Below are 12821 nucleotides of genomic sequence, written 5' to 3'. Positions count from 1 at the left end.
CCTGGAAACTTAGAAAAGTCCACGGCGTCCAAAAAGCGCCCCTTTTGGTCAAAAGCGGTTTTAGACCAGCTAGAGAACAGCGATAGTAAATCAGAACCACTTGCAGAATTGAGTGATAATGATTTGTGGGGAAATTCATCATCAGACACTGAAAACGATTTTGCGACTTTGCTCAGTGATGTGCGAACTTGGCGCTATATTTCAAATTTCAGTGTTTTTGGTTTAATTATATTATTGAATTAAATTTATTATTATTATTATATTATTATTTTTATGGTTATTTTTTAAATTATAATTTATGATTTAGTGTTTCAAATTTTATCATACCCGGGATGTTTACTAGACTCTTGTTCGGACAGATTTCAGTGAGTTATTCCTAAAAATTACAGGCCTATGATAAAAAAAATACATATTTCCATGCAAAAAAATGTACCGCTTTCAGCACAGAAATATGGACATAATCATACAGCTAGGGAGGTTAAGAGTGGTTTTGTTGGGGGCTAAGCCCCCAACCAGACAGAGAAGACATATAGAAACACTAGGTGAAAACTGTAGAATGGTTAAATATATCTACATATTGAACATGGATACTGATTGCACAAACCATAAATAGTGCAAACAAAAACCTAAAAATGTAATGTAATATTAATGTGTAATATGTGTTTGTTGTACTAAAGGGTACTAGAGTTTTGTTCCATAAAGACTCATGTTCTTGTTGTTTAAAATCATTTGTTTTTATGGGCATCTTAACAAACAAACCTAATCAATATGTCAGTGTGCAAGTCTTTAACCTATCTGACTGCAGAAATCTGATTTCTTTGCACTTTTGTTTTATTGAATATCCTAGAATTCTTTAAAGAGGCTTTCTACTTGCATATAGTTTATACTTGGTGAATGTGTGCCTCCTGCTTTCTACATATATTGATAATTCCTTACTGGCTTCTACTTGCCAACATCTCCTCAATAACCCACTGTACAAAATAGGACCTGCCAACAATAAGTCCAGAAGCATTCACTCTCCAGCTGTTATCGAGTCCAACCTCTTTGCACAATGACAATTAAAGTAGAACTATAGTAGAACTTTTTTTTTAAATATTGGATAGAATAAAAGAGGACTCTAACCCCTCTCAGATTTTTTTGCCATCTGTGTCCCATTGGGGAGATTTACCTACACTTCCTGTCCCATAGCCAAAAGAGGAAGTGAGAAAATCTCTGCAAATTAAGGGAATTCCTTGGGGACCCCCAGGTCACTAGTGTCCCCATTGGAATATTTCCCCTAAAATAATTTTCTGAGGACACCCCACAATTTTGGGTTTCTTTAACTTTAACTTTCTATGATAATTGTAAAAATGACAAATAGAGGGGGTGAAAATCTCTAACGGGCATAGACTACAATAGAAAAACCTAACAGGTGTTATAAACCATCTCCACTCTGTCCAAAACTAAAAAAAAAGGTTTGCCTTTAGTTATACTTAAAATCTGAATAAAAAATACAAATTATAAGCTCTGTAATTACGTAATACATCATTAAATGTATTTTTTAAATGCAAGCAGTATAAGTACCTGATATTGAACTGGCATCACATTCTTGCAGTCCCTGTACAGTAGGGCTGGCATGTGAGAGGAGAAAGAAGTGCAAGGGGCCAATCAGTTCATTACCTGTCAAGAAGCATGCTAATAGGAGAAAAAGAAGAGTGGCAAATAGATGAGCTCATCGCTGTGCTGCTTCTCCTTTCACTGCCCAGTCACAGGTTGGGGAAGGTCTAGGATGACCTGGTCTCAGAGGATGTGGTTGAATAATGCTGGCTATCAGATTGAGGACACCTAGTGGAAATATTACTGTGGGGGAAATTTTTGGATTAAAATTGAATATTGCATCAAAAGCTAGCTTTGTTTTTTTATCTTTTATGGACTATTTATTTTATCTTGTTATTTGTAGCTGTTATTGTACTTTAATATAGCAATACCTTTGGTAGTAAGAGGAAACTTAAATACACAAAAAGTAGCAATGAAAATAAAACAAAATGTGTTGTTAAGTTACAGCAAAATATGTATGCAACAAACCTCTTTACATTTATTTACACTCTGTCGACTGACCCATCAGTACATTGTTGAAGAAAAATTACCTCGGAAAATGACTTTTGATGTTAAGAAGCAGAGATGTATAGAAATATGTAAAATATAAAAATTCCTGTTTACGTGCACTGTTAGGTGCACACTATTTATAGTACAAAAGGCATCTTATATTCAGAATAGTAGAACACAATGTGTAGTCCTCATGAAGGTATAAGGGGAACTACATTAAACATGCCTTCCAGATATCTTTGTACCTTGAATTCACCCATTGTATTAAACCTGAGAAAAGACAATAGATCATTCTTGCATATAGAGTATGAAGCAAAAGTCTAGACATGCTTTCTACTTTTCTTCTGTACTTTTAATTTTATTAGTTTGGCCAGGTTCAGTACATGCACTGTACATGTCAGAGGTTAAACTTAAATGTAAAAAAAAAAATAACCTACAGTACACATAAAAGCTAAGTTCACCTTTTAAAAAAAGATAATAAATAATAAATGCACATTATTTGCAGGTAAAAACATGCAGTTATTTTTTTTTCTTAGGAGCCTGTAAAGAATTGCACCCATGATCATCAGATTGCAGGTGCAATGCAAGGTTCCTGTAGACTCATTGTAACTGTCTGCCCATATCTTACTAAAGTCCAGGAAGATCAATGAACTATGAGAATGCTCGCCAGCAATTTCGTAGTTCATTGGAAACTACAAGCCATCTACCACAATGGCTGCGGTAGTTGTAGTTCATTCATTCATTCGCAGAACTCTGTAATTCAATAATGCCCCTGTGTGGGCAGTGCCCTGCATAGCCATGCTGTTTTCAAATTGTGACAGTGGGTGTTGGGAGAAGGTCCCCTGCCCACTGTCACAGGGAAGGGGGGATCGAGAGGGTGATTCGGTGGATGTTGAATATGTTACATGTTACACTCTCAATACGGGTGTAACATGTTCAAAAAGGTGAACTTATCCTTTAAATAGTCAGGTTACTAAGTTAATTGGTAATTTTAACTTTGTTGTTCTTTCCCATAACAATGTTTCCATCATATCTTTTGGCCATTTGCACAAAAAAAATAACTGTAATGATGTGTGGCCCACGGCTGCTGCAGTGTTTGTTACATATCTTACTTTTACCTAGCCCACAGTCTTCTGTTGGTGCCTAACTTCCATTGTAGTAGTTCTGGCTGAAGTATACTCAGTACACTGGACACTGTGGGTCACTCACTCACATTCTCCTTCATTCATAAAAAGTCTTGCATTTTATTCATTAAATGCTAGGTGTTCTGTTGTTGGAGGGGGAGAAATTGTCACTTTCATTCCCACCTCCTACAATCACAGGGCACCATATAATCATTGCCTAAAAAGTTTCTATTTTGTGCCTCTACACTAAACCCGTGTTTATGTAAGCATCAGAATATACCCAAGTACATCCATGCACATCTATTCTGGTGTATGGATGGCTGTACGCAGCACCTGGGTTTTCCAAGCAGGGCAAATATTCTAGGAATGTACATTGCATGGGCTCAGGTAACCATGTGCAAGTAGCCTAAACTGTTTAGCAGCATTAGATGAAAATGCCACTTGCAGTTTTCTTTTACTTTATCATTATTATTATACAGCATTTATATAGCGCCAACAGTTTACACAGCGCTTTACAATGTAGGGAAACAATGTAGTAACAAAACAATTCAAAACATGAGGGTTAGGAGGGCCCTGATGCCAAGAGCTTACAATCTAAAAGGCAGGGTAAAGTGGAATAAAAGGTAATAACTGTGAGGGATTAGCTGATGGGAAAAATAAAAGATTCAGTTGTTAACCGAAAGTAGGATATGCTTGCCCTAATAGATGAGTTTTCAGGGATCACCTAAAAGTGGACAGAGTGTGACATAGTCAGACATGCTTGAAACAAGACACACATTTGTATTATGATTAGTGAATTAATGTTTTGATATAATGTTAGGTTAATAATTATCTTTTAATCGGGTAGTAAAGTAGAGGTAGTGAAGTTATTTTTACTAACGTAGTGTATGTTCACTTTGCAAGGAATGTTTCACTTAACTTAGTAAGTGTGGAAAAAATGTACAAAGAATACCCAACCACACACAAGAATTAACAAAAAAAAAAAGTTTTGCTTGATTGGGTGATTGAAGGCAACACAATCCACCTCATTCATTAAGCTATGTACAAATTCCCTTGTAAAGTAAAAGTTGATAAGTGAAAAAACTCTACTTCTGTAGAACATTGACCCCAGTGAAGTTACGTACCATGGCTTGCTTATTCCCATATCCATTTACTAGTTAAAGGATAGCTAAATCACTCAAATATTTACTGCAGCTTACCAGTTCTTAGATGGTTAGATAGTTCTTGGTGGCTGCATTGGTTTTCTTCTTTCAGGCTAAGTACATTTTCTTCAAGTATAGAAAATTACCTCAAGATCGTGTCAGGATCCCATTGGGGTTGATTTACTAAAGACAAAACAGAAAACACAAGCCATTTACTTTGCAAGGGAAATGTTCCCATAGCTTAGTGAATGAACTGAAGCATTGCTGATGTCCATCATCCAATCTAGTGCAAGCAAAAATGCTTTTCTTTTTTTATTTTCCTTGCACATAATTGCGTATTCTAAGCAAGCTGAAATTTCACCATATTTGCTAAGCTCTAGGGTAAATACACTTGCAAAGTACAATTTACAAGGAAGCTGCCTATTTGATTTAGTACATCAACTTCTGTGTCTCTGTAACTTCCTGTGTAAATAACTAATATCTCAAATAATGTTATTCTGTGAACTTAAGTTTACCCATGTAAAGGAGATAAGGAGGGGTTTGTAGTCCAAATCAGGAGAGCAGCCTAAAGTGATAATTCTGCGTCTCCTTAATTACAGGACATAAGAGTGAGTAAGAAGTGTATAACAGAAAGTGTGTTTTTTGCATTATTATCAGGTGAAATTACATTTTAAAAAATGGAAAAAATTAAACTAATGCAGCCACCCCATCTAAGGACTGGTGAGCTGCAATATATTACTTTTTCTAGGTTTCTTTAAAGTGACACTAAATTCTGCTTTAAAAAGTAACTCAAAACTTTTTTTTTGCTAATGTGATCCAATTTCATAATAGAGGGTGGCTACATTAATTCTCGATGGTTCCACTGTATGCAGGAAGGTAGCCACTCTTGCTTGTTTGCTTACATGATGGTATAGGGACTATGAACTATGGGATTTGTAGTGTGCATAGAACAGAGCACTTGACTACACCTTCATCTGTTCCAAACAAAAGGAAGTGAGGTGGGAAAGAATAGGATGTTACAAGGAGACAAAAAAACACAGTAAAAAACTATTTAATGAAAGATAGATTTTATGCCCATCAAAGTGGTTATAAACCCATAAATTGAAAAGTGTACAGTGCATATCTTCATATAGTCTGTACTAGCCTCAATCTATAGCACTTAGTGTGGATCATATCTGATTTTTCCACCCTCTGCTATCTGCATGAGCCACTTTTACAGTTATTCCAGGCACCAAGCAATCTTTATCAGCTGTAAATTATTCTCTACAAACTGTGTAAAGGGGGGTGTGATCATTTCCTCCACTCAGGTTTCAGATTACACTCCACTCTCCTGTCTGTGCTGTGCAGTGTGTGACACCGGATCACCACCCCCTGCCTCCTGCAAGCTGAGACATACACTTTGGTCTGTGTACCATGAAAGGCTGTAGAGGAGAGAGGGTTGCAGATAAACAGGTACAGCCCATGAAGGGAGATTTCATTATTCACTGTGAATCCCACAGGCTATCACTTCAGTGGGCTTAGTTAAGGGTTTATTTTCACTTTAAGCAGTGGATGTGTATGGATTACTTTTGGAGAATAAAGCAGGCCATAGATAAAATCAAAATTCAGCCAGTTTAGCAGGGACTATTCGAATTTCGAACCATGTATGGGCAAGGTGGTCATACAGAAGTCAATCTACCGATTTACTGAGTTGCAGATTGTAACCACCAATCAGTGCCACCGGCTATACCGAGCAGCACTCATCAGTGTATTCTTACAGTGGGGAAGTCTCCTCCGGTGTCAGAATACAATAGCTCAGTGAAGAGGGTTCCCCCATCCACAACCCCTTGGTTGAACAGAAAAAAAAAAGAATCATCTATGGTCAGCCTAAGAATATTGTTTAGTGTCACTTTAATTATAGTAACTTACAGAGAGTAGAGCTTTTGAAAATGTTAGATAATGAAGATTTATAAAAAAAAAAACTAAGAGTACCGTATGGAAAACAGATGGGATTTTAATCCAATCTTTTACAGATATTTTATTGAAACAGATCTAAAACAACTTTTCATCAGCAAAATCAACAATATGTGGTTCTCAGGGCACATGTGTTACATCATGTTGAATCTTTTATAAACATTGTATCCAATTTACTGTACCTTGCTTCTGGAGTTACAGTTGAACAAATTTGAATATGTTATATTTAACTGAATAGGCACAATTTCAACAGGGCTGTACTTAGAGACCACGTTGCCCTAGGCACACCTGAATGCACTGTTGTTCAAGCTCTGTCTTTTTTTTTATTATTTTGGTAATAACTACTGCTGGAATAGGCTGTTGGGGACATCATGTTGTTTGCTATATATGTAGAGCACCAAACAAGAAAAACAAGAGATGGCTTCATGTTTTCTAAACTACAAAGATGGGAACAAAACACATTATTACAATGTATAGATTTGAAGGTTTAGCACACCACCTGTAACCCTACTACCTTAGGTAAATTCCTACTGGTGTCATTATGGTAAATATAGGCTTGGTAATCTTATTACATGGTAATGTGTGATATTTCTGAAAATATGCCCTAAGGATGCTTACATGGCATGCAAAATACTGATTAATTTAGTTATTGGTTGTTTGTTAAGTGCAATAGCAAAATAAAACCCTATATGGCAACAATATCAATAAACCCACCAACTTGCCACTAATCTACATTGGGGTTGATTTACTAAAACTGGTGAGTGCAAAATCTGGTGCAGCTGTGCATGGTAGCCAATCGGCTTCTAACTTCAGCATGTTCAATTAAGCTATGACACAAAAAAACCTGGAAGATGATTGGTTTCTATGCAGAGCTGCACCAGATTTTGCACTCTCAAATTTTAGTAAAATAAATCCCACTTTATTCGACTGAGCTCAGACCTTCTTAGCTTCTCAGCTATAGAAGATTTCCCCTTTAGCTAATGTGGACCAGCAGTTACCACAAAAACATGTTGGAAAATGACTGGGCCAAGAAGTGCTTGGAGCAGGAACCTACAAATATATATTCCAATCTCATTTTAACCCCCCACCACCCCACTCCCAACTGAAAACATTTGATAGAATTAACTTTAAAGTGTATGTTAGGGCAAAATTAAACATGTGCAGTACATTTCCACATAAACAGAAAGTACAAAAAAATATCTGTTGATCTGGGAGAAATGCATTCATCACCTAAAGCTGGCCATAGATGGTTTGAATCTTGGGAGGTCCAGCAGAGACTGGACGAGATTCAAACCATCTATAGGCAGGCGTATTGTACCCAATTTGATTGTTGTATGACTTGGGTACAACCAGCCTGTCGTATTTTTCATGCAATTATTGCCAGCGGCTATAGCCCCCTCCCTTTGTTAGGAGAACACAAAAGCTCTGTGGGAGGGATTCCCCCATCAACACTGACTGTTCTGGGTGGCAGGAAAGAAAATCGCAACATCTATGGCTGCCTTAAGTCCTATTGTGGGCAGTCAATATACAACATTTTTTGTGAATGAGTGCTGTCAGCCCTGCCCAATTTTACTTTGCTAAACTACAGAGACCCACTTACTGTCCCATCTTCACAATAATCAGGGGCGTACTGACCATTTGGAAACCCGAGGGCCTGGGGTCAGTAGGGGGCCCCATGAGATGCCTCTGGTGCCTCTGGTACCTTTTTACCTTTTTTGAATTTGGGCAAGGACACAGGGGCCCCATGATCCCCTATTGCCCGGGGGCCCCATGAGTTGTCAGTCCGCCCCTAAATAATCATTCTGTAGTTCCAAGATACCAACTGGGAAGGCTAACACAGGACAGCTCTGAGTTCTGCCATGAAAACAAATATAACAAAACATGTCCAATGGTATATTTAACAGACCAAAAGGGAGCCAAGTAAGAGAGGTTCATTGGTATAGTTTGCATACACTTTAAGCAAATTAATTTCATTATGACCCTTCTTTAAAAAAAAAAAGGAAATTTCAAAGCAAAATTATTACTTTTCATAGATGTATATTTGAACAGAATTTAAAGAAAAAATAAAAAATAGACCAAAATGATCATAGAATTCTGTACACATTTGTCACAACTTTACACGCCATGGTCTCTTTATTAATATTATTTGTCTTTCTGATCTTAGGGTGGAAAGTCTTACACTGGACCTTGTGGTGGAAGGGACTGCAGTGAAGGATGTCAGTGTTATCCAGAGAAGGGCAGCCGTGTAAGTAGCAATTGTCATCTTTCTTTGAGCTTGCACTAAGATTTTTATTCTTTGGAATTCATCTTTTATGTGATAGTAATTTTGCCTTTTGGGAAGGAACACTAACAGTCAAAACTAACATATGAACAATCAAATATACTTATCTGCCTTTATGCAGTGTTTTGTGCTGCTCTAAGTCAAATGTCTTGCCATCTGAATAAAAGCTTTAGACTTTATTCACATTAGCGCTTCTCCAAAGTCGCACAATTCAACTTTGGAGCGTGACTTTGATGATACTTTTGGTATGACTTTGATCTGACTTTACATTTTCTGGACCAAAGTCGCATCAAAGTAGTGCAGGCACCTTTTCAAAATCACTGCAATTTTAAGTTGCACAGATTTGAATGGGTGCCATAGAAAATAATAAGCTGCGACTTGCAAAGTGATGTCCAAAGCCGCATGACAAGTCACGCAAGTGTGAATGGAGCCTTAAAGCAGATGTATAACTTTGCAGATGTGAGTGAACAAATTCCTGATAGGTCCCAATTTGCAGCATCTGTTTACGTTCTCAAAAAACTTTACTGTTCTTTGTGAAAAGCAGTTCTTGTGCTCCAGATAATTAATTGTGCCTGAGCATGTGAAACTTTTATGTATACAGTCAAGAGCACATGGATTTACATGATTGTGTCCTCTATAGACCAGAATCTTTGTACAGGGATAGAAACTGACCCACAATGATGCTTATGAGAAAGTAGATGAAGTAATTATAGGAGTAAGTGATGTTTCTGAGAAACAAAATGTACATAAAACACTTATATATTAGTTAGCCTACCCATAAAAATATCTGACACTGAATTCACTTTAAAATAAAATAAACAGGAGTCAGCTCCAAGCCTTTCATTCCATTTTGCAACCTTATTTTATAGTTTACAGTGCACGCCATTTAGCTTGGTGTAATCACAATCTCAATATTTATTTTATTTACTTCAGGTACTTATATAGCGCTGTCAGTTTATGCAGCGCTTTACATATATATATTGTACATTCACATCAGTCCCTAACCCTCAAGGGGCATACAATCTAAGGAAGGTCCCTAACTTATATTCATACATACACATACTAGGGCCAATTTAGACAGGAGCCAGTTCACCTACCAGCATGTCTTTGGAATGTGGGAAGACACCAGAGTACCCGGAGGAAACCCACATAGGCACAGGGAGAACATGCAAACTCCAGGCAGGTAGCACAGTGGCTGGAATTTAAACCAATGACCCTAGTACTGCCAAGTACTAACCATTTAGCCACTGTGCTCCCATATTTGCTAGTGATCTTCACCAAAATGGAGAACTGAGCACATGATTTAGGGACAAGTTGGGTAAACTAAATGGCATGAGTTGAAACTTCAGAAAATTCAATTTCATACTAAAAAAAATAAACATATTTTTACTTATTTACATATGTTTTTATTATGACGTATCAAACTGTAGATGTTTAAAAAACCTATGAGACAGTAAGGGGTTATAAAAAATTATCAAAAGAGAGAAGAAGTTGGAACAAAGGAGAAAAGAAGAGGACCAACAAAGCTATCTAATGACTGACTATTAACACTGACATCCAACACTGTGACTCCTGGCACCCCATACTGGTACCTTACACTGACTCCTGACTCTGACACCTTAAAGTAGAACTAAAGGCAAAAAAAATGTTTTCTTCATTTTGGATAGAGTAAGGAAGGGTATAGCCCCTGTCAGCTTTTTTGCCATCTGTGCCCCATATGGGAGATTTCCCTTCCGTTGCTGTCCAAAAATAGCCAAAACAGTAAGTGAGAGGAAATCCCTCCAAAGAGAGGGAATCTCAGGGTGTCACCTGGGTCACCAGAACTAGTGTTTCTATTGGAAGTTTTCTCTATTACTGTTCCAGTGTCAACCCAAAATTTGGGATTATCTTTAACTTTCATCTTTAATTTTTGATGATAACGATAAACAAGATAAATAGAAGGGTGAATCTCCCTAACAGGGGCACAGACAGCAATAAAGACTGATGGGAGTTCTAATCCCTCTCCACTCTATTCAAAACAAAAAAAAAGTTTTGCCTTTAGTCACGTTTCACAAGTTTGAGTCCTGACAAGTTTGACTGTGAAGTGATGCATTATTGATCAGATCGACCATACGTTAATGCCTGACTAAAGACTGAAGGAAGATCATGAAGTAAACTGAGGTACATCCTATAGTGGACGCCGAATAAGTGTGTTTCCACGCTTCGTGTTTTGTACTTGGGTATTGATGGGCATATAGCTTTAGTTAGCATGGTATGATTAGTACACCTTCTGAAAACAGTCCTACAAGAACATTTTATTGGTAGCAAAACACATATCTGCAGCATTGATGTGAACTTGCTCAGAACAAAAATCAGTCATGTCTATGAGCACCTGTTACTAACAGCTCACAGCCACAGATTTCATTGTTTTCATTAGGGATTGAGTTACATCATTATATAGAACACTAAAATAGGAAGAATGCATCCTTTCACTGTGTAGCTAAGGATACGCTTTACCATTTATCCAACAATATTGCCATTTCCTGTTAAATACGGCAGTTGGTCAGGAGGTGGGCAGCCTTCCTCCAGCTGTGTCCTGTCTCTCTGTATCAGTAGATCACTGGTAAGAATGACTTAAAGCCTATTAACCAAACTGGACCAGTGAAGATCCTATTACAAGGTTACAGTATATACAGTATAATTTAAGCATACCCTGGTTACAGTAGTTACTGTTGTGTTTTCCCATACCTTACAAAGATCAGTATAAAAACAGTACAGCGCAACCAACTCTATATTATTCAAATGTAAATACAATTCATCAAATCAATAATAAACTAAGGTATTTATAAATGTTTCCCATGCGTACATGTATGAACAGCACAAATATAAAGCCATACATAAAAATTTATCAAGTGTCCACACTACAAAATATTCAAGCAAAAAGTCCAGAAATATCTTTTTCAGTGATTATTGATATTAGTATGTTACCCTGTTCTCCTTTACCATAAATGTGCCAAAATTATTAAGTGATCACAACCAAAATTGGGCCAGTATTCCTGGTCACCCCAAAAGTAACTCTCTACTATGCTTCTCCATAGATCAGGGGTCTCCAAACTTTTCAAACAAAGGGCTAGTATACTGTCCTTTGGACTTTAGGAGGGTCAGATTAAGGCCAGTAAGGATAGAAAATGTCCTGGCCCCAGAATCAGTGAGAATAAGCATGGCCACAGGGTTGTTGGTCAATAGGAGGAGGAGTAGTGCCCCACTATTGGCATTAGAGGGAAGAATAGTACACCATTATTGGTTTCATGGGAATTCTTGGTCTCAATGGGAGGAATAGTGCCCCAAGGGCTGGATAAAGGGTAGCAAAGGGCCACATCCAGCCCTCGGGCCTCAATTTGGAGACCACCACCATAGATCACCATATTAACTGTATTTGACCTGTTATTAGCCTCTTGCAGTTCCCTGTAGAGTAGAGCTGGAGTGTTAAGGAAAGAAACAGCACTAGAAGCTAATCAGTTCATATGCTCACAAGATACATGCTAATAGGGGGAGGAAGTAGAGTAATAGAAAGTGAGCCCATCACTGTTCTACTTCTTTTATTGTCCCATTATAGGATTTGATGGGATCAGAAAGACCTTAGAAAAAGTGCACAGTGAAGTTACCGAAGGCACTCAAATTACTCAGATGATGCTGGTGTAAGTGCAAGAGTCAAACTTTCATAAAATCACCCTGAAGCTGCTCAAAATCCACCCTTCTCCACAGTAGATGGCATGTCGAATGAGAGTGTGGAGACGTAAGTCATGTAGACATTCCCACTGTTGAACTTACATCAATTGAGTAACTTGAGTGCCTTGAGTAACTTCACAGTGCACTTTTGCTAAGGTCTTCCTGGACTCATCACATGCCTCTTGTGAGCACATAAACTGAAATGTTCCTAGTGTTGCTTCTTTCCTTTACACTCCAGCTCTACTGTACAGGGGACTGCAAGAGGCTGATACTAAGTCAAATACAGATATTGTGGTGATGTACAGAGAAGCGTCGATGGAATTATTTAAAGAGCAAGGCGCAGTTAGACCTGACTATACAATGGGTCAATATCCACAGGTAATGGGTTATGTTGGAAGGTGGAGGAATACAGTTTGGTGATCAATTAATAATTTTGGCACATTTATGGTGTAGGAGGACACAGCAACATAATTATATTATTAATCACTGAAAAGGAGATTTCTGGACTTTTTGAATATTTTGGAGTAT

The 12821-nt window shown here is 37.6% G+C and overlaps 1 protein-coding gene across 1 annotated transcript in view; it reads left to right on the top strand.

The window, feature by feature from the left end:
• COL4A2 (collagen type IV alpha 2 chain) overlaps nucleotides 1-12821 on the top strand; it is a 288895-nt gene that overhangs the window by 59640 nt on the left and 216434 nt on the right. Inside the window, exon 4 of the mRNA XM_089693591.1 lies at nucleotides 8469-8549. Coding sequence (XP_089549717.1) covers nucleotides 8469-8549 — 81 coding nt within the window. The remainder of the gene's footprint in view (nucleotides 1-8468; nucleotides 8550-12821) is intronic.

Source organism: Staurois parvus, unplaced genomic scaffold (assembly GCF_062004578.1).
Source record: "Staurois parvus isolate SC_StPar_1 unplaced genomic scaffold, SC_StPar_1.0 ptg000634l, whole genome shotgun sequence".
Lineage (NCBI taxonomy): Eukaryota > Metazoa > Chordata > Amphibia > Anura > Ranidae > Staurois > Staurois parvus.
The sequence above is the reverse complement of the archived record's forward strand: the minus strand, read 5'-3'. Positions and strand labels throughout refer to the sequence as shown.